Source organism: Oncorhynchus kisutch, linkage group LG20 (assembly GCF_002021735.2).
Source record: "Oncorhynchus kisutch isolate 150728-3 linkage group LG20, Okis_V2, whole genome shotgun sequence".
Taxonomy (NCBI): Eukaryota; Metazoa; Chordata; class Actinopteri; order Salmoniformes; family Salmonidae; genus Oncorhynchus; species Oncorhynchus kisutch.
Genome location: NC_034193.2, coordinates 32366313 through 32391542, shown reverse-complemented (window position 1 = coordinate 32391542; position 25230 = coordinate 32366313). Strand labels below are relative to the sequence as shown.

The 25230-nt window shown below is 44.1% G+C and overlaps 1 protein-coding gene across 14 annotated transcripts in view; it reads left to right on the top strand.

Moving 5' to 3' along the window:
- The window catches only part of LOC109865997 (actin-binding LIM protein 1-like), a 148944-nt gene that overhangs the window by 108967 nt on the left and 14747 nt on the right, over positions 1–25230 (top strand). For 4 of the 14 annotated variants that reach the window (XM_020454526.2, XM_031799217.1, XM_031799219.1 and 1 more), the window contains exons 7-19: positions 896–983; positions 1197–1261; positions 3404–3481; positions 4466–4624; positions 5037–5081; positions 5232–5264; positions 5402–5528; positions 9766–9888; positions 11279–11383; positions 11787–11834; positions 15401–15550; positions 21590–21678; positions 22591–22705. In XM_020454526.2, coding sequence (XP_020310115.1) covers positions 896–983; positions 1197–1261; positions 3404–3481; positions 4466–4624; positions 5037–5081; positions 5232–5264; positions 5402–5528; positions 9766–9888; positions 11279–11383; positions 11787–11834; positions 15401–15550; positions 21590–21678; positions 22591–22705 — 1225 coding nt within the window. The remainder of the gene's footprint in view (positions 1–895; positions 984–1196; positions 1262–3403; positions 3482–4465; positions 4625–5036; positions 5082–5231; positions 5265–5401; positions 5529–9765; positions 9889–11278; positions 11384–11786; positions 11835–15400; positions 15551–21589; positions 21679–22590; positions 22706–25230) is intronic. The other 10 variants (XM_031799222.1, XM_031799225.1, XM_031799220.1 and 7 more) reach the window with 5 other exon arrangements.

The window sequence follows — 25230 nt, the reverse complement described above, 5'->3', positions numbered from 1 at the left end:
AGGAAAGAGAGAGAGGAGTGGGAGAGAGAGACAGAGAGGAATAACAGCAGCAGATGAGAGAGTGGGCGAGCAGAAGGATTTGTGTCACTTACATTGTGGTCAGACAGATATGCTGCTTTTTTCAATTCTGGATGATGAAATGGAGCCATTGCTACTCTTCCATTCCCAAGGGATTTGGCCATTACAGAGTGTGTGTGCAGAAGATTAATCAGGAGATTACATAAGAGCATTTCACAATTCTGCTAAAGATGAATTTTGTGTAAACACATCGATACTAGAGTTTTAATTAGTGCGGTTTGTGTGTGTGTGTATGTGGAAGGTGGTCCTGATCCAACAGGGATGGTTAAAGACACATTTCCCAGGCCATAGCCCCATATCCGTGACACTTGTCTGTTAGAGTGCTGGTGAGTGGGAAGGGTGGTTGGTAAAGGCTGTTTGCTGCTCCATTTGGGTATGTATCTCTTCTGGTCAGTGTCCCGTTCCTAAATGCATTAGTGAAATGTCGCTGTGTATGCAAAGCACCTCATTATGCAGTTTCAGGGGAGGATACTTTTGACTTAAGTACTGTACAAAGGGAAGACCGCTCCTATATTTGAAGGCAGGTTGAATGATCATGCTAGACAGTGAACCCTTGGTAGTGTGCCTGGATTAATGGGTGAATGAAAGGTTGATTTAATTGATTTAATCAGTAGTATACAGTAGTATACAGTTTGTATACTACATTGATGTAATGTAAATGTCTCTTGACTGCTCTTGCGAAGAAATGTACATATACTGGACATTACACTAAACCATGCCCTGGATGTAATAGTGAGTCTGCATGGCCTTAGGTGGATCATATATTCCAGTCCTTAATGATATCTGTGTGTGTTTTGTGTGTGTGTGTTGTTTCCAGGCAGGGGACAAACACTACCATCCCAGCTGTGCACGATGCAGCAGGTGCAACCAGATGTTCACAGAAGGAGAAGAGATGTACCTGCAAGGTAAGTAGCTAAATGGGCTGACATTATGTTTGAAGTATTTTACGGGTTATTACAGTATAGCTGGGTTGGTTTAGGCTGGTCCCAGATCTGCTGTATAGCCAACTTTTATGTTTGAACATACATGTTGGCAAGATAGCACAAACATATCTGGGATCAGGTTAGGTTTGGATGTCTTTGTTCTCTAAGACCATCTGTCTCTGTTCTGTTCCACAGGATCAACCGTGTGGCACCCTGGCTGTAAGAACACAACCAGAACAGAGGAGCAACAGAGGGAACAGGTAGGAATCTATCTAGACATGAATGACCTCTTGTACCTTGACCTTGTTTGCATTGTTCAAGTGTCTCTTCTGTTGTCAGCCAGTCCCAATTTGCTCCCAATACCCCTTCCCATTGGACTTAAACCTTCGATGTGTGCAGATGTGTAAGTAATAAATCAAAACAAAGTTGATTGGTCGCTTACACAGATTTGTAGGTCTTATAGCAGGTCCAACGAAATGCTTATGTTACTAGCTCCAATAGTACAGTAGAATGTCTCGTAAATGCACAAATACAAAAGAAAATCAAAACAAAAAATCAAGAAATAACAATCCAAAGTAGATATATTAGAGTGAGCATGTTTGAGAATATACTGTAAATACGTGGTGGCTATAGACAATATATAATTTTGAAAAGATAATGGTATGTACAGTAGTTGGTACAGTATATTTAGGATGAGCTATGTCGAGAATACAGTATATACAGACAGAGTGAGTAAACAACAGTATATTAAATGAATGAGGTGACCAGCATTCAATGACTTTATACATGGTGCATTAGTCTCAATGTGCAGGACTGAGTACCAGACAGGTAGCCGGCTAGTGATGGTTGTTCCATAGTCTGATGGCCTGGTCATAAAAGCTGTTTCTCAGTCTCTGTCCCGGCTGATGCGCCTGTACCGTCTCTGTCTGCTAGATGGTAGCAGGGTGAACAGACCGTGGCTTGGGTGCCTGAGGTCTTTAATAAAGTTCTTATTGGCCTTCCTTCAACACTGAGTGTTGTAAATGACCTGGAAGGCAGGCAGCGTGCCCCCGGTGATGCACCACCCTCTGGAGAGCCATGTGGTTGATGGCGATGCAGTTTCCGTAACAGGTGGTGATGCAGCCCTACAGAAGAGTATGGTGGAAGCTCCACCACTACACGGCCTATACCTACCCAGACCTCTCAGATCTGCAAAAATCAAAGAGTTGGGGCTAAAAGGAAGGGGTAAGGAGCAAACTGAGACTGGCTGTGTCTGTGTTACTGGTTTTTAGGCGGCTAAAATGTATTTCTAGGCTGCACAGACACCTACAGACACTTCCCCTTTAATCTTTGTCCGTCTTATGTCTACCTCTGTATGTAGTGTGTGTCCCTCACTCTATAGTGGTTGTGTGCGTGTGAGTTGCAGGTTTGGGGTCAATTACATTTAATTTCAGTGAATTCATGAGGTATTGAATTAACTGAAATTCCAATTGAAAAGCATTGATATTTTTTTTTATTGGAATTAAAATGTCAGTTTATTTCCGTAATTGATTGAATTGAAATGGAATTGACCCCATCACTGGTGAGCTGTGACTTGGACCGCTGAATGTGCTCCATCTAAGTCACGTTGGAGAGTAGGCACAGCACAGCCCCCTCTCTCAGACACACTCATGTGGAAAGAGTAAAGGCTAAAGACAAGGAAATATTTGAGAAGTCGACATAAAAATGGTTCAAATTATACATTAACTTTTGGGGATGCCCAATGTCTCTTGAGGATACCCGATTTGTTATGGGGGCACCCAGCCACCCCTGTAATTTGAGCCATGAAGATACATATCAAACGATATATAGTGATGGTTGTTTTCATCCTAAAACTCTTTACAAAGCCTCCATTTATAGTAACCATGTGGTTGTGAAAACATGATTCATGTCAATCAATACATGAATTCAGGACTGTTGTTTCCATCTGAAGTGCATTTCCCATGGGAATGCATGTGGTATTTACAGTGTTTGGGATATTACTAAGTCACAATGCAAATGCCCTCATTCACTTTGCAAGAGGCAAATTAATGACATCATTGCAAGATAATGTGTTTGTATTTTATTTAAAGATTGAATCTACTTGTCATGTTACAATGTGGTGGAATTTCAAAAACAAAGTTAGGTGTTAAACTGTATTTTCTTTCTTGAACCTTAATTTATCCAGGCGAGTTAATTAAGAACAAGTTCTTTAAAATGACGGCCTGATGAATTCTTATTTCCCCCTCCTTTTGATGAAGCAGTGATTGAGTGACAAATTTCATTCCTCATTTGCAAATTGAGGCGAACACAATACTGTAGCAACTTTGATCTAACACCTATAAAACTCATCAAGAGGTTGTTGGGATGTTGTCTTGACTTCCTTTTCTGTTCTCCTCTTGCAGCCTTCAAGGTCGTCATCTGAGAGTATCTGTTCCAGACCTGGTTCAAGCATACATGGCTCACCAGGTCATACCATATATGTGAGTTCTGTCTACCACACAACTACACTCACACACATACTGGGCTGGATGTACTGCTTATATTTTTTATAGGCCACATCCCTAGGGAAGCTTAAGATAAATTGTCATTCCATGTGTAAACTTTGTCTAACATGCTGACAAGATCGCGTGTAGCATTGCACACATGTTGTTTTTGTCCCCCCACACCAGACACCATCAGGACACGCAGGTTGAATTATTAAAACAAACTCTGAACCAATTATATTAATTTGGGGACAGGTTGAAAAGCAATAAACATTTATGGCAATTTAGCTAGTTAGCATGTTGTTGCTAGCTAATTTGTCCTGGGATATAAACATTGGGTTGTTATTTTACCAGAAAAGCACAGACTAATCCACAGAATAGTAATTGCTCCTCCTCAGGCTTCTTCTTCTTCTTTGGACTTTAAAAGGTGCATTGCCACAACCGACTGGAATGTCAACCTCAGTTCATCTTGCAATCACCCACATGGGTATATGCTCCTAAAAATCAATGAGGATATGGCACGTGGGTAGGAGATGGGAGAGGCAGGACTTGCAGCGCGTCGAGTGTCATAAATAGAACCAAGTTCTATTTTAGCACCTGGCCACGCAGACGCTTGCGAACAGTATGACTGAATAACATGTATGTGTACATTTATTTTGCAATGCTCGCGCACGCAAAATGTCCGGTCTGGTCAGCATGTTAGTCGTAGACCTTATTCTTACCGATACATACATTTTCTGTTCAGCCTTACATCTAAAGTGGAAGGAGCCCTATGCTTATCAGACTCTCTTATAGTTCCTTTATAGACACTGACAACTGGGGTTGTTGTTTTTTTGCAACCCCAGTGGTCAGGGTCTATAGAGGAACTTTTTAGCTGCCCTAATACTGGCTAGTAGATGTGTGCTTTTAGTAATGTATAACCTCTCTCGCTCTGTCTCTATGTATGTATCGATCTGTCTATCTGTCTGTCTGTGTCCCTAGGCAAAAGTAGACAATGAGATCCTTGAATACAGGGACCTAGCCGCCATTCCCAAAGTCAAAGCCATTTATGATATAGACCGCCCTGATCTGATTACCTACGAGCCTTTGTACACCTTGTCCCTTGACGAGAGGGAGGAGAGGAAGGAGAGTGTGGGAGAGGTAATTAGCATGCAACCATGCATGACCGTGTATGTGCTTGTGCATGACGCATCATGTTGAAATGAACAAGCCCTCATTCTGAAGTTGCAAGCTGTGCCGGGTAAGTATTGTTTTGAGAGAAAACAGCTGTGATGCATAAATTATATTATCCTAAATCATATCCATTTTCTCCATCTCCCCCCCCCAGAGAGTCATGTGTCAGGCAATAAATATATATGTTGTTGCAGGGTGGAAGGCAAACACTTTGTGTACATTTTGTATTTAGTAATAATAATACATTATAATTATACAGCACTTTTCAAGGATCCAAAGTGTAGTGTTATTGTCACACTCAGGTTCATGGCAAACTCACCCTTATAAAGGAAACCTATTATTGACACGAGAGTGCTCAGTAATTTTTCTGTGTCTACAGCTCCATACTGCGAGAAGGGAGCGTTCCCCCATGCCAGATGACAAGGTAAGACAGCCACCAACTATTCTCATTGATGATAACATAGTGTTGGTGTGTGCTTAAAGTATGTTGTATGGCGTTTCTTTTCTTACAGTACGGTCAGGATTCTTAGCTAAGTTAGCTTGAAAAAAAGACACCGTTTTTTTTCTCTTTCAGCCCTCAAGAAACATGTCACCTACACCATCCGCTGTAGGTGGTACTGCATTACACAGTAATACACTGTACATGTTTAGCTGCAAACGTTCAGATCGAATTACAAAGAAAGGAAGCTCTTGACTATGGGTTGATAGTGATTGACAGGTGATGTAACTGTGTTGTCCCTGTAGAGCTGCTATGACATAAGAGAACGCATCCTTCAGAGGTCTACCAGTCAGGGCTCCATCGGTTCACCTGTCTACAATCGTCATAGTTACACCCCGTTGTCACGCTCACCACAGCATTTTCACAGACCAGGTGAGAGGTGTGTGTGCGAATGCATCTTTGTGTGCGTGTGCGCATGCATGCATGTATGGTTTCTATTGTTAGTCTTTACAGGTTACACAGAAAAGTAATTTGAAAATCTTTTAAAATAGTCTGAGATGTACAGTAGGCACTGCCTCAACACTCTTCCTTGACTATTTTAACAAGAACATAATAACACTTGTTCACATCTCACAGGAGTATCATTCATGCCTGTCACTCTTTCTTAACCCCACCTTAATCTTAACTCCCCACTGCAGCTGCTCTGTTGCTGTCCTCCTATATCTTTACTCTTCACTGACCACTCTGATAACACTTTATAATAACTGTCATGAATAAGCCATTATATTTATTTGTATTATTTTAATTTTATTTAACCTTTATTTAACTAGGCAAGTAATTTAAGAACAAATTATTTTTTACATTATAAATGCTATAACATGGTGTATAATCTAATAATTAAATATTTATTATTGAAGTGGAACTGAGTGTTTTAACTCCTTTGCAGATTTGAAGCAAACAGACAATTGTAACATTAGTCAAAAATATGAAATCCCCAGTTTATGTTAAAAAAAACTACTTTATAAGAAGTTTTAAAAATAGATTATATTTGACAAGAAAATCCATGACGGAGAGTAATGCATTTTGGCAGAATAGATGGATGCAGTTCAATGCATGATTCATATTATTCACCAATACTTTTCTTGGTAGTCCAACAAATATTGCTATCAGGTTATAAATCACAGCTGTCCTGGTACATTGTTTGCTGCCTCTAGCCATTCGTGATACACTGTTTCAGTTTCAATGACTCAATATTTTGGACAAAATCTGACAAATGTAAAGAAGACTGGGAATGTCAATACAATCAAACTAGCAAGGGCAATTTTTTTATTTTTTTATTTCACCATTATTTAACCAGGTAAACTAGATGAGAACAAGTTCTCATTTACAACTGCGACCTGGCCAAGCAAAGCAGTGCAACGCAAACAACAACACAGAGTTACACATGGAATAAACAAGCGTACAGTCAATAACACAATAGGAAAAAAGAAAGTCTATATACAGCGTGTGCAAATGGCGTGAGGATGTAAGGCAATAATTAGGCCATAGTAGCGGAATAATTACAATTTAGCGAATTAACACTGGAGTGATAAATGAGCAGATGATCATGGGCAAGTAGAGATACTGGTCTGCAAAATAGCAGAAAAGTAAATAAAAAACAATATGGGGATGAGGTAGGTAGATTGGGTGAGATATTTACAGATGGACTATGTACAGCTGCAGAGATCGGTTAGCTGCTCAGATAGCTGATGTTTAAAGTTAGTGAGGGAAATATAAGTCTCCAGCTTCAGCGATTTTTGCAATTTGTTCCAGTCACTGGCAGCGGAGAACTGGAAGGAAAGGTGGCCAAAGGAGGTGTTGGCTTTGAGGATGACCTGTGAGATATACCTGCTGGAGTGCGTGCTATGGGTGGGTGTTGTTATTGTGACCAGTGAGCTGAGATAAGGCCGAGCTTTACCTAGCATAGACTTATAGATGACCTGGAGCCAGTGGGTCTGGCGACGAATATGTAGCAAGGGCCAGCCGACTAGAGCATACAGGTCGCAGTGGTGGGTGGTATAAGGGGCTTTGGTAACAAAATGGATGGCACTGTGATAGACTGCATCCAGTTTGCTGAGTAGAGTATTGGAAGCTATTTTGTAGATGGCATCGCCGAAGTCGAGGATCGGTAGGATAGTCAGTTTTACTAGGGTAAGTTTGGCGGCATGAGTGAAGGAGGCTTTGTTGCAATGATCACAATAATGTGGCTAATAGGCTAGCTTTTATTTAGCAAGCTGAAAACACGGAGCCTTACGTTAGTTAGCTAGCTGCTGGGAGGATGTCATGTCATTGGACGAGTGGGTGAGTGCCCACCCCATATTGTTTTTGGTTGGCTATAGCTTGAGATGCAGGTGTCATTTGGTTAGCTAACAAGAAATGTAAATCACTTTGCTAGGTAGCTATGCTGAACTTGAACAGCTGTTATCCACAGTTAGCATATCTCTTAATGTATTTGGCATTGTTCAAATGGCCGGAAATTTCCCACCTAGTTGTCAAAATGTGGGTTGGGACAAGCATGCATTGGCAGGCAAGCTGCAGAAAGGCGAGCAGGCTGCTTTTCCCATCATTTATCGGCTTGCATGCCGAAAAGGTTTGAGAGGGTTTATCTACTGTTCCCTTGTTGGATTTGAGCGAATCTCACTCTTGCTAGCATTAGTTGTTGATCTTGCTGTTGTTGATGTGCATAGGTAACAGAGATAGATAGCCTACCTGTTCGTGGTTTTTTGATCAATAGGACTGTAAAGTTTCCAAATGTAAGAGGACTCCTGTGGTATTTACACATGGATTTCTGCAAATATGTATGTAACCCTCTCACCAGGCTCGAATTTGACTCTCACAATGTTACCTTACATAGAATATCTCAACCGCATGGGATGTTAGGTGAGAAGGACATCTCCAATAAGAATCCCTATTGTAAACTATCTAGGGTGAGGACAACTTATGGTATTAACTTCAGATTGAAAGACTATAGATTTTTGTTATTGTATAAGGATATGCTCTCCCATGCATTAAATTAAATTTAAACAGAAAATGACTGCACCAAGGCAACATACATAAGGTTCAAGATGTGTGTTATTACATTTTCAAAGCACCACATCAAAATAAATAAAAATAATAAACGCCAATGAGTCGTGCACAACCCATTTCCAAATGATTTTGAGCTTGCTTAACCCGTTGGCGCGCATTGGAGCAACAAAAAAAATGGCGACGCACAGAAAGTCCCAAAGCAACCTCTGTGGTTACTCACTACTCTTCCCTCAGCGAAGTATGGCAGTTCCGTGAAGGTTTCCTCACAAGATCCACAGCAAGCACAGCTATCAATGCAGACAGTACTCCTTCGCAGTAACCGATATCCCATGGGAACATGGGATATCGGTGTCACACAATGCTAGGCTAACCTCAAGGCTGCCAAATACCTCCACGAAGTCTTTCTTAACAAAAATTATAACAACCCTCTTATAAAATAAATTCGGTATTTCCCTTCAAAACTCGGCAGGTATGGGTTTTGTTCTATTTTTATTGTCTTCTTTTATAATTTTTCTTCACCAACGGTCATAATGCCCATCCTTTTCTCAACGTCTCCCTCCCTCTCTTTTTTCCCAGGCCCTCCGTTAACCAGGTCCACTCCCATTGGCCACGGCTTATTAACAAGAGACCTCATTGGTCAAAACTTAAACTTAAAAGTAAACCAACCTATTCACTTATACATTACCAATTAATTATAACAAATAAACTAAATACTTGGTTCTAACAAGGGTATTACATGTATTTTGTGGCTTTTGGCAAATGCTTTCTTATTATCTAAAGTCACACTGTTGCTACTGCCTGTGAACACACAGTCCAGTTCAAAGTGAATGATGGCAGGCCCATGTGGGAAATGGCTTATTTGCATATAGGCCAACTGTAGCTCTGATTGGCTATGGTGCACCGGTCTGTGTGGTGCACAGACTATGGTGCACCGGTCCGAGTCCGGTCCTGGACAAGACAGATGTTTTTATTAGCTTTTATTTACCGCAATGTCTGTTAATTGTCCAAACGCACATCTGCTTTCCCACTCTATATTGCTATCAAATTTTCACAAATGCCTTGCCTCTATGTCATTCTTAAACATTCTATGAAAGTATGAAAATGTGAAAATGACCATGCAAGTGTTCACTTGTAAAAAAAATGTATAGAAAAATGTGTCATTCATATTGCTAAAATGCTGTCAGTTCCACTTTAAAGTAGAGATAATAGCAATTTTTCCCTTATTCCTGATCCCCATCTCAGTCAAATAATCCTTCCTCCTCGTTTGAAGTTTCTTCATTTCTAGTTTTGACATGATTCCGATTTTCTCCCTTTTTTCTCTCCTTCTTTTCTTCACCCTCTTTCACCTCACCTCCTCTCCCTCCCTAACTGTGGTGGTGTGTATCCACTGGCTCTGTCTCCTCTCTTACCTATCCTCTAACTCTTCCCTCCTACGGTCCTCCCTCCCTGCCTCCTTGAGTCTATCTGTGATGGTGTGTCTACCGACTGTCTCACTCCCTTTTCCCATCCACACCTCGGTCTTCCTCCTCCAACTCCCCTCCACATCATCTTAATGATGTCTCCCCAATGGCTCTGTCCCACCTGCCCTCCCTCTCCCCTGCAGAAGCTTTGACAGGCATGCAGAAGCTCTGCTCCGCCCTGTGTAGTAACAGTATGGGCTCCTCCAGCCATAGTGACTCCCGTCCCACCTCACCTTTCAGACACCACTCCTTTCCCCATAGCCAAGGTAAGACAGGGCCTTAGACCCCATCGTCCCGTCACTGTCCCCACTCCCCAGGCAAGCTATGTCACCTCATTCAAGTCTTACTGCCTCAGACTCTATGGCTTAACTCATGTTCCTACCCTCATCTCCAGCCCCTGTATACTGTAGCCATGCACATTTGATGTAAAACGGCTGTCAGAAGCTGAGTAACCTGGTCCAAAATCTGTTTGTGCTTTTCTTGCCAACTGACCATAGGCTGGCAAGGAGATCTGGGACCAAGCTAGCGACGTCTCATCTGCTGTCAAAGTCATAAGATGACATAGACATGCAGCCCAGCTCACTTACACCAACCAAGTGTCCAGAGACCTTTACTGGACCTCTGGACATTTTGGTTCATGTCATATTTTATTTTTCTTCTGAGTGTTTGTATTTGGCAGTGGTAATGGCCATGCATGCACTTAAATGTTACCCAAGTCACATTACTGGCATTCTGCCTGTTTAATGATCAATGTCCATTATGTCTGGCTGCATGCTATTGATAGGTCTTGTATTACCTCATGGATACAGGATGTAACTAGGTCTGTCATTACATTTCATCAGCCGGGGATTGTCATGCAAATAACTGCCAGTCTCACTGTATTTAAAAAATATATATATATATTAGTTGAACCTTTATTTAACTAGGCAAGTCAGTTAAGAACAAATTCTTATTTACAATGACAGCCTAACGGGGAACAGCGGGTTAACTGCATTTTTCAGAGGCAGAATTACATATTTTTACCATGTCAGCTCTGGGATTCGATCCAGCAACCTTTCGGTTACTGGCCCAACACTCTAACCACTAGGCTACCTGCCGTGGATACACTAGGCTATGGTAATTGACCATTAATTAACATAAACACATTTAGCATCTCCTGGCTTTCATGCAAGCCAGTGATGCGGACTTTGGTAATAAAATCCCTTGAGCCTTATTGCTTATATAGGGCTGAGTACCAGGCCATTAGCGACTTGCAGTTAGAAAGTTTGGTAGGCTACTAATGACCATCAGCGGCATCAGAGCGCAGATTTGGAGAAGCCTAGCTACCATGACTAAACGGTCACATGGAATTTGACTGTCGTCATGACTCGTGACCACCGATGTCGCAGTAATACCGTAACAGCTCTAGATGTAACTGAGCTCCATAGTGTGACTAAATGATTTGCTAACACAGGATTATTCAATAATTCTCAAAATTAGATTACTCTTTCAATCTCCTTGCGTCCATTTTTATGCTTTATCCTAATCTCACATGCCAGACTTTACAGCTATATGCAATAGTCCCTCGTCTGGCTCTGCGAGATTATCTTTTTCCAAACTTATGTTTTCCGTATCATTGCCCTGCTTATGTTTTGTTCTTGGTTCTTCTCATTGGAGGCACTGATCCACATAGCGGGCGGAGCTCCCCTATACCCCAAAGGCCAGACAGCCGGCCTGTCACTCCGCCTCTCTCTCTGACCCCTAAACATTTCCACCTCCCAGGTAGGAGACACACGGAGCGCACCCTGTCACTGCTACTGGTCACATGAGATCTTTTATATCTCTCTGTTATCGCTCTCTCACCACTTCTGTCTACCACTTTTTCCATTTCAATAATGCTTTTGATTCATTCCATTAAAGGATGCTGGCACTTAGTGTGCTCTTTTCACCAGACACATCACAAATATAAGACTCTTTGTATAAAATAATAATTGATTTTAATGTAAATTTTAATTTAAATGCTGATGTTTATTGGTTTACAGTGTGTGATTGTGAAGGCACCCTCCCTCTGTGGTATTTTTCATTGGTCATTTCACAATGCCCTCTGTGTCACAGGAAAAGTGTTTGATACGTATACATGAAATGCAAAAGACTGAGTTTTGTCTTTCTCCCTGTATCCTTTCAGATCAGGGGATCAACATTTACAGGAAACCACCCATCTACAAACAACACGGTACATTCACTCTCCCCGACCTGGTTTCACCAGCATTAACAGCATCATTATTGTTATGAATACTTATACTGATACTATTATTCCCAAATAGTGTCATGAGCCTCATTGGCTATAACAAATCGATAAGCTTAGCTTATTGATGCGCGGGTTTACTCATAACCCTCAGTCCCCGCGGTTATATCTGCGGGGCGGGTTTAGGGTCATTAAATACTGTGTGGATCAGCTGTTTGTTCACCCGCCCGCAACCCGACTATATTCGATAAAGTTCAAATCTGAGGCCCACACCTGACCCTTACCCGCTAATATAGAAAATGTGGCTAAATGTAGGCTAAAAGCTGAGGGTATCAACCACATAAAATATGTATCTAAGCCAAACTGAAATTTTATCAAAAACACATTGGGTCATTTTAACAGCTTTGACTTTCCTTAAAACTGTTCAAACTGTTGTAATTTGGAAATTTAGCACGAAAGATCTTTCCCATTTAATTTTTTTTGTGCATTTTCTCTTCAGTCCCTATAAACATCTTTGCGGAGATGAAAGAGAAAACAAACCGATGTCAACTAGATTGAAGCATTCATTCTAGTGATTTTTGACATAGGGTTTATTTAGTCTTCTAGGGCAAAAACTAATGACCGAAGAGAAGCTGCATGTATCTAATTATAGACAAGTTGACTAACAAATAGCCAACCAAAATGTTTGAAATTATAAGCAGAAACATGGGCCTATCTAAAAATGCTATCTAAAATCTTTGACTGTACAATGCATTTCTATATTTACGGGTTAGGGTCGGGTGCAGGCCTCAGATTTTCACTATCATATATAGTCGGGCGGTTTGCGAATGTGTTATTAACAATTTGCGGGCGTTTGTGGGTGAACAAACACCTGACCCGCACATCATTATTAGCTATACAAAGCAGCACCTAACCTTTTAAAGGTATAGGGTCCTTTCAATTATGGTTTATTTGTTTGGATTGAAATCGTGTGATCACCACGTTGATCTCTGATTGTACACCACCTTACTGTAACCACCTCCAATGTCAATGTGTCAATACTGTTTGAAGTCTCTCTTCTGAGCATCTAACGCCTAAGCAAAATATCAAGGCATGTGAGCCTACAGCATATACAAAAATCTAAAAGTAAGTTTCAGGATGGCAACTTAATTCCCTTCAATAATGCTTAATCCTGACATGTTTTGAAGCCTGCTCCTTCCCCACTAGTGGTGCATTGACGAATGAGTATGCTTGGAAACACGCCACTAATAAATATTTAATGGAAATAAGGTCTAGATTTGATCAGATCTGCGCTAGCCGACCTCTGCATGGAGGTTGTTTTAATCTTGACTGAGGTGGAACTGCGTTAGAGCTGTCAAATCAACAAACGGCTCCTTGCGTTACCTTATCATGGACACTGCCATTGGATACAGCGAAACCACATCCAACTTTATTTCAGACAAATCCCACGCAGCCGTGTTACAAGTTCAAACACTTAAATGCGTGATCTTCTATTGTCTACACCTCGATTACACTGATAAGTTATAAATCCCCCCCATCCAAATTAACATGGAAACATGCATTAACCTATCATTATTTCTAACATCAATAAGAGCCTACACTTTATATTGCCGTTTAGAACTTCTAACGCAGTAGGGATAATAAGGAAGGGAGTGGTTGATGACACACAAGAGTAGCCGCTCACCAACACCACCAAAACATCCGCAATTCGGATGTCGTCCAACACGGGTTAACACTCAATCTGATTGCATCGAGGCCTAAGTTGCCATCCTGAACCATCTTTCAAGATTTCATTGTAACATTGAACTCCTAGGACGGAGCACCCCTGCAGCGGTGCACACAACAACTATCTACAGTGCAATTGGAAAGTATTCAGACCCCTTGACTTTATCCACATTTTGTTACATTACAGCGAAAACAGAAAACATTTTTGGAAATGTATTAAAAATAAAAATCTGAAATACATTATTTACATAATTATTCAGACACTTTGCTATGAAATTTGAAATTGAGCTCAAGTGCATCTTGTTTCCATTGAGCATCCTTGAGATGTTTCTACAACTTGATTGGAGTCCACCGGTGATAAATTCAATTGATTGGGCATGATTTGGAAAGGCACACACCTGTCTATATAAAGCCCCACAGTTGACAGTGCATGTCAGAGCAAAAACAAAGCTATGAGGTCAAAGGAATTGTCCGTAGAGCTCAGAGACAGAATTGTGTTGAGGCATAGACCAAAAAATGTCTGCAGCATTGAAGGTACCCAAGAACACAGTGTCCTCCATCATTCTTAAATGGAAGAAATTTGGAATCACCAAGACTCTTCCAAGAGCTTAACTGAGCAATCTGGGGAGAAGGGCCTTAGTCAGGGAGGTGACCAAGAACCCGACGGTCACTCTGATAGCGCTTCAGAGTTCCTCTGTGGAGATGGGAGAACCTTCCAGAAGAACAACCATCTCTGCAGCACACCACCAATCAGGCCCAATCAGGCCCAATCAGGAGCCAGACAGAAGCCACTCCTCAGTAAAGGGCACATGACAGCCCGCTTGGAGTTTGCCAAAAGGCACCTAAATGACTCTCAGAACATGAGAAACAAAATTCTCTGGTCTGATGAAACCAAGATTGAACTCTTTGGCCTGAATGCCAAGCTTCACGTCTGGAGGAATCCCTATGGTGAAGCATTGTGGTGGCATCATCATGCTGTGGGGATGTTTTTCAGCGGCAGGGACTGGGAGAATATTCAGGATCGAGGGAAAGATGAACGGAGAAAAGTACAGAGAGATCCTTGATGAAAACCTGCTCCAGAGCGCTCAGGACAGCAGACAGGGGCGAATGTTCACCTTCCAACAGGAGAACGACCCTAAGCACACAGCCAAGACAATGCAGGAGTGTCTTTGGTACAAGTCTCTGAATGTGCTTGAGTGGCCCAGCCAGAGCCTGGACTTGAACCTGATCTAACATCACTGGAGAGACCTGAAAGTAGCTGTGCAACAAAGCTCCCCATCCAATCTTACAGAGTTTGAGAGGATCTGCAGAGAAGAATTAGAGAAACTCCCCCAATACAGGTGTGTCAAGCTTATAGCGTCATATCCAAGATGACTCGAGGCTGTAATCGCTGTCAAAGGTGCTTCAACAAAGTACTGAATAAAGGGTCTGAATACTTATGTAAATGTGTTGTATTTTATTAATTTTTTATAAAAAACAGCTAATTGTATAAAAAACAGTTTTTGCTTTGTCATTATGGGGTATTGTGTGTAGATTGATGAGGGGGGAAAACAATTTAATCCATTTTAGAATAAGGCTGTAATGTAACAAAATGTGGAAAAAGTCAAGAGGTCTGACTACTTTCCGAATGCACTGTATATAATCTATGTACAATTAGGTACAAGCGTAAGTGTAAGGTGTAGGTGTAAGTGTAAGGTTGCGGGATTACTTTGATCTTTACCGTGTAGAGATTGTCACACAACATTTCAGACAGATGTTGAAATGTTCAGCTGTGTTTCAAAGGACTTACTCAGACACTGATAGTCCAGTTCCCCTGGTTTCCAACGTAGATTCACCTGCACCAAAAAGAAAGTCTGCTGATGAAATCATCAGATCCGCTACGTTTCCTGCTGCCCATGTCCCCCCTCTGGATGACACGTCACCGAGCAAGAGCATCCACTGGTCCCCCTGCGCTCTCTCCCTGGCCCTGGTTGCCTTAGGTACAGTAGGCTCCCTATGAGCATGCTTGCACTGCCCTACCTCCCACCCCTTAGAGGCTCACTACCCCCTAGACATTTGTGGAGAACCAAGAGGATTTGATAGGTTTGAGCAATATCCCAATAGCTCACTCTGATAGACTAGGTATAATTTCTGCCATATTCTCTCAGATTTCAACAAGTGTCTAGGATGTAGTGGTTGGGGTTCTTTATGAATAGGACAGAATATCACTTTTATGCACTTGTAGCTTAACCCCACCACTAAGTTTTATTGCATCCCTGCTCTCACTAGAATTTGACTCTGGAACACAAACGTTTACAATTATTTTTGCTGATGCTGAATAGTGTCTCCTTGAAAGGCTGTTGTTGTTGGCGTCATGTCACTTTTTGCTTACCAGTTTTACTTTCGTTTACAGCTACCTATACAATCAATCAATTGATTGATATACAGGTAATTACCAAAATAATGGAACCACTTTTAGTTTATTGATAACAGGTGCTTCAACACAGGTGTGGTTCCTGAGTTAATTAAGGAATTAACATCCCATCATGCTTAGGGTCATGTATAAAATGCCCAGTTGCACATTATAATTTTAGTATTTTCTGTTGTTGAAGGGGCTGTGTGTGTCTCAGTCACCAGATCTCAAGCCAATTGAATACTTATGGTCAATTCTGGAGCGGCGCCTGCGTTTTCCACCACCATCAACCAAACACCAAATGATGGAATTTCTCATGGAAAAATGGTGTAGCATCCCTCCAATAGAGTTCCTGACACTTGTAGAATCGATGCTAAGGCGCATTACAGCTGTTTTGGCGGCTCGTGGTGGCCCAACGCCCTATTAAGACACTTTATATTGGTGTTTCCTTTATTTTGACTGTTACCTGTCTCTACACCATTCACAAATTACTTGGACAGAGCTACTGTAACTGAGACTGGTCTCAAACTGACCTGTTTTCCTACACTGTTTTTCTGTGTATTAAACTAATAGTAGAAAGTTCATCTTGTGAAGACTGTTGTAATGTCTCCATTAACATTCAGTGCAGCTGAGTAGTTGTACTGCCCTGGTGTTGTCTATTTCTAGTCAACTATGTCTCTCATTTGTGTTCTCCCACACTCCTGTTCTTCAATCCCACTGAAATGGCTGGAAAGATAAATCCTACAGTACTTTTGTAAATCCATTTTAAAATCCTGGACAGTACTTTTGTGAATGTGATGACCACAGATGGAAGCATTCTATTATGCATTCTGTTATAGTTTTGGACAGTCTCATTTTACTGTTTCTAGCACTGCTCCTTGGTCAAGATGTCCGTAGTTCACACACAGTGATAAGTCTCACGCCCTGATCTGTTTCACCTGTCCTTGTGATTGTCTCCACCCCTCCAGGTGTCGCTGACTTTCGCTAGTGTATTTATCCCTGTGTTTCCTGTCTCTCTGTGCCAGTTCCTCTTGTATGTTTCCAAGTCAACCAGCGGTTTTCCCGGTCTCCTGCTTTTCTCCTTTTTCTAGTCCTCCCAGTTTTGACCCTTGCCCGTTTCTGGACTTTGTACCCACCTGCCTGACCTTACTGCCTGCCTTGACCCTGAGCCTGTCTGCCACTCTGTACCTCCTGGATTCTGATCTGGTTTTGACCTTTTTCCTGTCCACGACCATTCTCTTGCCTACCCCTTTGGATGAATAAACATTGTAAGACTCCAACCATCTGCCTCCTGAGTCTGCATCTGGGTCTCACCTTGTGCCTTGATAGTAGGAACTGGCCATGACAGACCCAGCAGACTTGGACCAGCTCTGCCACGCGGTCTACCTGCAGGAAGTCACCATTAGGAGACATGATGAGTTGGTACAGGGCCTTTTGGAAGGGCTCAGGTCCTTGACGGTACGCCATGACCATGGGTTAAAGGCTATTATGGCAAATCGGGGAGTTAGCTCAGAGGTTGCCTGTCAACTCTGGAAAAACCACAATCACCCAGTAATTTTTCCCTTATCTGTAGTGAGTTTGTACAGCCTATCCCGTCTCCCCGAGAACCCTGCTTACCACCTCCGGAGCGATATTCGGGAAATCTTAGTACCTACCGGGGTTTTCTATTTCAGTGCTCGCTTATTTTTGTGCTACAGCCATCTTTGTTTCCTTCAGACACATCAAAGATGGTGTGTATTATTACGCAGAAGTGAGAAAGGTATTTGAGTCTGCCGTTTCTGGGAGAACGACAGCCAGTACGCGGTTGCATTTTGGCCGCCAAGAGGGCCTGGAATCCGGAGTCTCTTTTCGATACTTTTTTGCACGGATTATCTGAGGTAAAGGATGAGGTAGCTGCTCGGGAATTGCCGATGGATCTTGACTCCCTTATCGCCCTAACCATTAAAATTGATGGACACCTAAGGGAACGCAAGAGTGAGAGGAGGTCTGGTCTCGGGTGCACCCGCTATAGCGTGTTCACCTCCAAGGGAATCCTCTTCCGAGAGGATTCGAAGCCACCCGAGACCTCTCGTGGATCTACGATGGGTGAGTTGGATACTCCTGAGCCTATGCAGTTGGTAAGAGCTAGGTTATCATTTGGGGAACACTCACGGAGGATGAACAGTAACTGTTGTCTGTACTGTGGAGGGGCAGGACATTTTATAGCTACCCTATTAGGAAACCCTTGTCTCTAATGGGTACCAGCACCATGGTGAGTCAGACTGGGATTTCCCTAATTCCCATCACCTGCACACCTTTTTTTGTGCTTGTACTGTGGGGAGACCAATCTAAGTCTCTGAGTGCTCATTGACTCTGGGGCTGATGGAAGTTTTATGGATGCCACTATTGCTTCGGAGCATGGTATTCCCACTCAGCCTCTCTCTGTTCACATGGATGCTAGTGCACTGGACAGCCGCTCTCTAGGGGAAGTCACCCATAGTACTGTGCCCATTCAATTACGGGTTTCTGGTAACCACAGTGAGACCATACATTTCCTCCTCATTGCATCTCCCCATGATCCAGTTGTTTTTGGATTTTCCTGGCTTCAAAAGCACAATCTTGTGATTGACTGGACCACAAGCTCCATCCTCGGTTGGAGTCCTTTTTGCCATTCCCACTGCCTTCGATCAGCACAGCCTTTTCTTTGTGGAGAAGGACAAGACCCTGCGTCCATGCACTTAACGACATTACTGTCAAGAAATGTTACCCCCTACCTCTCCTCTCCTCAGTGTTTGAACCTCTCCAGGGGGCCACCATATTTTCCAAGTTGGACCTTCGTAATGCCTACCACCTGGTTCGGAATCGCGAGGGGGATGAGTGGAAGACAGCCTTCAACACAGCCAGTGGACATTATCCTACCATTTGGACTCACCAACGCCACCGCTGTTTTCCAGGTATTTATCAATGACATGCTTCATTGATAAATTACATGCTTAACCAGTTTGTGTTTGTGTACCTTGAAGACGTCCTGTTTTTTTCCCCAATCCGCAGAGGAACATGTTCATGTCAGACAGGTCCGTCAGTGCCTCCTGGAGAACCAACTGTTCATGAAAGCCGAGAAATGTGAGTTCCACCGCTCGTCAATCACCTTTCTGGGATATGTCATTGATGAGGGAAATGTTCAGACGGATCCTGGAAAGGTGAAAGCAGTGGTGGATTGGCCTCACCCAACTTCCAGGGTGCAGTTGCAACGGTTTCTTGGTTTTGCAGACTTCTACTGCCGTTTCATTCGGGACTATAGCACCCTGGCGGCCCCCCTCTCGGCACTCACCTCTCCCAAGGTTCCGTTTAAATGTTCTCCAGCTGTCGACAAAGCCTTTGTGGATCTGAAGCATCGGTTCACAACAGCACCCATCCACATCCATCCGGAACCCTTGCTTAAATTTGTGGTGGAAGTGGATGCTTCAGAAGTTTGAGTGGGGGCCATCCTGTCCCAGCAATCTGCCCAGGACCAGAAGCTTCATCCCTGTACCTTCCTGTCCCATTGTCTCAATCCTGCTGAAAGGAACTACGATGTTGGCAACCATGAACCCCTGGCCGTGAAGATGGCGTTGGAAGAGTCGAGGCACTGGCTGGAAGGAGCAGAACAGCCATTCCTGGTCTGGACCGACCATAAAAACCTGAAATATCTCCGTACAGATAAGCGCCTCAACTCCAGGCAGGCCCTGTGGCCCTCAGATTTAACTTCACCATTTCCTACCATCCAGGGTCAAAGAATGTGAAGCCTGAAGCCCTCTCCCGCTTATACAGTTCCTCTGCCACACCCTTGACCTCTGAAACCATTCTCCCTACCTCATGCTTTGCTGCCACTGGATTGGGGTATTGAGAACCTGGTCTGCGAGGCACAACGCTCCTAGCCTGGACCTGAAGGCGGCCCGGCAAACCGGCTATTTGTCCATAATCCAATCCGGTCCTGGAATGGGCTCATTCCTTCAGGCTGACCTGTCATCCAGAGTCCTGTCGTACACTAGCTTTCCTTTGACAATGCTTCTGGTGGCCCACAATGGTTCCTGACATCTCTGCCTTCATTGCCGCATGCCCAGTGTGTGCTCAAAACAAGACTCCACAGCAAGCTCCTTCTGGCCTCCTGCAGCCACTACCATTCCCTAATCCCCACGGCTGCCCATTTCATCCCTCTCCCCAAACTACCTTCTGCCAAGGAGATGGCTCAGCTTATGGTGCAGCATGTCTTCCGGATCCATGGACTCCCAGGAGACATGTTCTCTGATCGGGGTTCTCGTCTCAGCTCTAGAAGGCATGCTGCATCCTTATTGGGTCATCGGCCAGCCTGTCATCCGGATTCCATCCCCAACCAATGGTCAGTCGGAGTGAGCCAACCAAGCCCTGGAAACCACACTTAGATGCCTAGTCTCAACCAATCCCACTACCTGGAGCCAACTAGTCTGGGTGGTGTATGCCCGGAACACCCTTCGCTGTTCTGCCACGGGACTCTGCCCTTCCGAGTGCTCCATGGGGTATCAGCCTCCATTCTTCCCGGAACAAGAGCAAGAGGTCAGCGTACCCCTGGCCCAGATGTTTGTCCGACACTGTCTACGTACCTGGAGAAGAGCCAGGGCGGCAATTCTCAAGACCAACTCCAGGTATCGTCGACAAGCGCACCGTCGCCGGGCCCTAGCTCCCTGCTACCGCATTGGGCAGAGGGTATGGCTTTCCACTTGGAACCTGCCCCTGCGGGTAGAGTCCCGCAAATTGTCTCCCCGGTTCATTGGTCCTTTTCCCATCTCCAGACTCGTGAGTTTCACTGCAGTCCGTCTTGTTACCCCTTACCCTCCGTATCCACCCTACCTTCCATTTGTCCAGAATTAAGCCTGTGTCTCACTGTCCTTTGTCTTCTGTTTCCAGGCCCATCCCGCCCCCCTGGGTAATCGATGGCCAGCCAGTGTATACGGTGAGACGCCTCCTGAAGGTTCGACCTCGGGGCAGGGGTTTCCAGTACCTGGTTGACTGGGAGGGTTATGGCCTGGAGGAGAGGTGCTGGGTTCCTGCTAAAGAGATCTTGGACCCGGCCCTCATCGCCGATTTCCACCGCCGACACCCCGGTCAGCCAGGTATGCGCCCAGGTAGGAGGCGTCCCTGGGGGGAGTGGGGTGTCCCTCCCTGATCTGTTTCACCTGTCCTTGTGATTGTCTTCACCCCCACCAGGTGTCGCAGATTTTTCCTAGTGTATTTATCCCTGTGTTTCCTGTCTCTCTGTACCAGTTCCTCTTGTATGTTTCCAAGTCAACCAGCGGATTTCCTGTTCTCCTGCTTTTTGCATTCTCCTTTTTCTAGTCCTCCCGGTTTTGACCCTTGCCTGTGTCTGGACTTTGTACCCGCCTGCCTGACCTTTCTGCCTGTCTGCCACTCTGTACCTCCTGGATTCTGATCTGGTTTTGACCTTTTGCCTGTCCACGACCATTCTCTTGCCTACCCCTTTGGATTAATAAAGATTGTAAGACTCCAACCATCTGCCTCCTGAGTCTGCATCTGTGTCTCACCTTGTGCCTTGATAGATATGGACCTGTGTGTCAGTGTGCCTGCATGTTTTTCTGTTGGTTTATTCGTTGGTTGTGTATGCTAATCCTAGGATCAGAAGGAGGAAGGAGATGGTCTAGGGAAGAGGAGGAAGAGGAGGCCCTGAAGAGAAAGCAGCTCCAGGAGGAGCATATCAACAAGGTTAGAGAAGGCACATTAATAACCTGTTCCCACAAACACACACTGGCCCAGATAGGCAGCTCTGCCCTACTATTGTACAGTATGTTTGAAAAACGTTTTTCCTGCAGGTATAATGCTTCGAAGCATGATCAAGCCTTCATACTGTCTCATAATAATGTTTACACTACGTTATGTTTCAACATTTTAACTGACTCAAAATATCTGGTGTTTAGTAAGGATCATTATGAGTTCAAAAAACAGAAGATGGTCATACGTGCTCAGGACAAGTGTTATAGTGCCTTATAACTTGATCATAATGCATTATACCTACAGGCTTTAAAAAGGCACTGATCACGCCGTTTGGCATGTGTATTTTTCTGTTGCTCATTTGAAAATCGAGATTCCGGTCTTGGGGGTGTGTTTCCTGACCGATTCCGCATTTGGTTAATGATTTTTCTCCCCCATGAGGCACTGTAGAGGCAGAAGCTTATTTCACTTATTCAAAATCCACAGAATGGACATCTAACTAAGGTGTTTGGTGCAGTATTTCTCAAGTAGAAAATGTGCAATGTGTTGTCTTATGTAAACAAAGTCAGGCTGCTGGGCAAGTCTGTCTCTCTATCTATGCTATTGGATAGAGAGCAATCACCGCAGCTGTTCACCCCATCTTAGTGGGCAAATATAAATGTACGTCAAATCAAAACCCAACCTTCATTTACCCGTTGTGTCACACGGATGTTCCAAACTCCATTTTAGACAAGACTGACTATGACCCAAATTATCCTATTTACACTTTATTACATTGTACATACTAGAATAACTGTTTCTGACTCATATTGATGCCACGTAGGCTGTTTTCAAAAGGATTCATTGCTTTTTATAGACAGTTTCTCTTTAAGTTACATTTTACCATAATGTTCTGTGGGTCCACAGATCCAGTCTGGTTTGGGGAAGCTGATAATGAAGGAGGAGAATGAGAAGGAGCAGATCAGGGAACGCAGCCAATCAGCTCAGCGCTATGATCCCCAGCAGACGAACTGTGATGGAGGTATGTTCTAACCAACCTCACCATATAGTAATTAGCACATTGTTTAGAAGAACCACATCAAAGGAGCTGTAAATTATGGTGGTGTTCATTAGGCACCAAATTGAAGAAAGCGATCAGAAGCTAATTGAAATAGTACCTCTATATATAGAGTAGAGTCTTTATTATCCCTGAGGTGCAATTAATTTTGCAGCACGTAGTTAACAAAACACAATGAGCACATAACAATACATTTACACAAAAACAAAACCAGTATATACAGCAATCTGTACACAGCACACGATACAGTTTGTTTGTGGAAGCTGACAGCAGCTGGGATGACAGTTTAGACCTGTTCGTTTTAAACTTAGGCAGCCTGTATCTGCCCTCTGAGGGAAGCATTGTAAATTCATCATATAAGGGATGCTGGGAGTCTCTCCGAATGGATTGCACCTTGAGTCTGACTTGTGCCTAACATGCTGACCATACCGCCCGCGTTAATAAGTTTGCGCAATTCAACGAGTGTCTGCGTTGCCAGGCACTAAAATAGAACCTTGTGCATTTCGGGTAAAATAACAACAAGCTAGCTTGCTAAATGTCCATGAATGTTTCAACCTGTCCCCAAATTAATATAGTTGGTTCAGAGTTTATTCATACCAATGATGCTGCTACTTTATTTCACAACACCACTTCCTGTCACGGTCTTCCTCCTCTTCATCTGAAGAGGAGAGGCGAGAAGGATCGGAGGACCAAAATGCGGCGTCGTTTGTGTTCATCTTAAATTTTAATAAAGAAAGCACTGAACACTGAAACACACTATACAAAAACAATAAACGAAATAACGACCGTGAAGCTAATAAGAACTGTGCTGACACAAGCAATCAACATAGACAATCACCCACAAACAAACAGTGAAACCCAGGCTACCTAAGTATGATTCTCAATCAGAGACAACTAATGACACCTGCCTCTGATTGAGAACCATACTAGGCCGAAACATACAAATCCCAAAATCATAGAAAAACAAACATAGACTGCCCACCCCAACTCACGGCCTGACCATACTAAATAATGACAAAACAACGGAAATAAAGGTCAGAACGTGACAGTACCCCCCCCCCCCCCAAAGGTGCGGACTCAGGCCGCAAAACCTTAACCTATAGGGGAGGGTCTGGGTGGGCGTCTGTCCGGGGTGGCGGCTCTGGCGCGGGACGTGGACCCCACTTCACCACAGTCTTTCTCCGCCTCACTGTCCTCCTCCGTGGCCTCCTGAACACGGCGACCCTTCTAAATGGCCCCACTGGACTGGGGGGCAGCTCGGGACAGAGGGATAGCTCGGGACAGAGGGGCGGAAGCTCTGGCGCCTCTGGACTGAGGTTCTCTGGCGCCTCTGGACTGAGGGGCTCTGGCGCCTCTGGACTGAGGGGCACTGGCGCCTCTGGACTGAGGGGCTCTGGCACCTCTGGACTGAGGGGCTCTGGCGCCTCTGGACTGAGGGGCTCTGGCGCCTCTGTAGCGGGAGACTCCGGCAGCGCCGGACAGGCAGGAACACCTGCCTGTAGGGAGGAGACAGAGAGACAGCCTGGTGCGTGGGGCTGCCACAGGACCCACCAGGCTGGGGAGACCTACAGGAGGCTTGGTGTTAGGAGGAGGCACCTGAAGGACCAGGCTGTCGGGGAGCACTGGAGCTCTGGTGTTAGCCTGGAGCAAGCCTCGAGCAAGGCCCATCTCCCGGCTAGCCAAAGAGGTCCACCAGCCAATTCTTGGGCTACAATTCCTATTTTGCCAATTGGCCTGGAGCCCCTGCCGACGTAACCGTCCGAGGTGGTCTCAACAGGCTCTTCCGAATCGCCATGTCTCCAGCTCGCCTAGCGTAGCAGCGACTACGGAATCTGGCTCCCTGACTCATCTATTGCTACTCATTGGACCCTATGATCACTCGGCTACACCTCACCTGGCTTAACTGGTGCCCCAAGAGACAAAACCTCTCATCGTCACTCAATGCCTAGGTTTACCAACACTGTACTCACATCCTATCATACCCTTGTCTGTACATTATGCCTTGATTCTCCTCTTCCGTGCCCAGAAACCTGCTCCTTTTACTCTCTGTTCCGAATGCACTAGACGACTAGTTCTTATAGCCTTTAGCCGTACCCTTATCCTACTCCTCCTCTGCTCCTCTGCTGATGTATAGGTTAAACCAGGCCCTGCAGCCCACAACATCACTCCCATTCCCCAGGCACCCTCATTTGTTGACTTCTGTAACCGTAAACGCCTTGGTTTCATGCATGTTAACATTAGAAGCCTCCTCCCTAAGTTTGTTTTATTCACTGCTTTAGCACACTCCGCCAACCCTGATGTGCTAGACGTGTCTGAATCGGGGCTTAGGGAGGCCACAAACAATCCTGAAATTTCCATCCCTATCTATTACATTTTCCGACAAGATAGAACTGCCAAAGGGGGCGGAATTGCAATCTACTGCAAAGAACTCTGCAAGCTGTCATATTATCCAGGTCTGTGCCCAAACAATTCGAGTTTCTGCTTTAAAA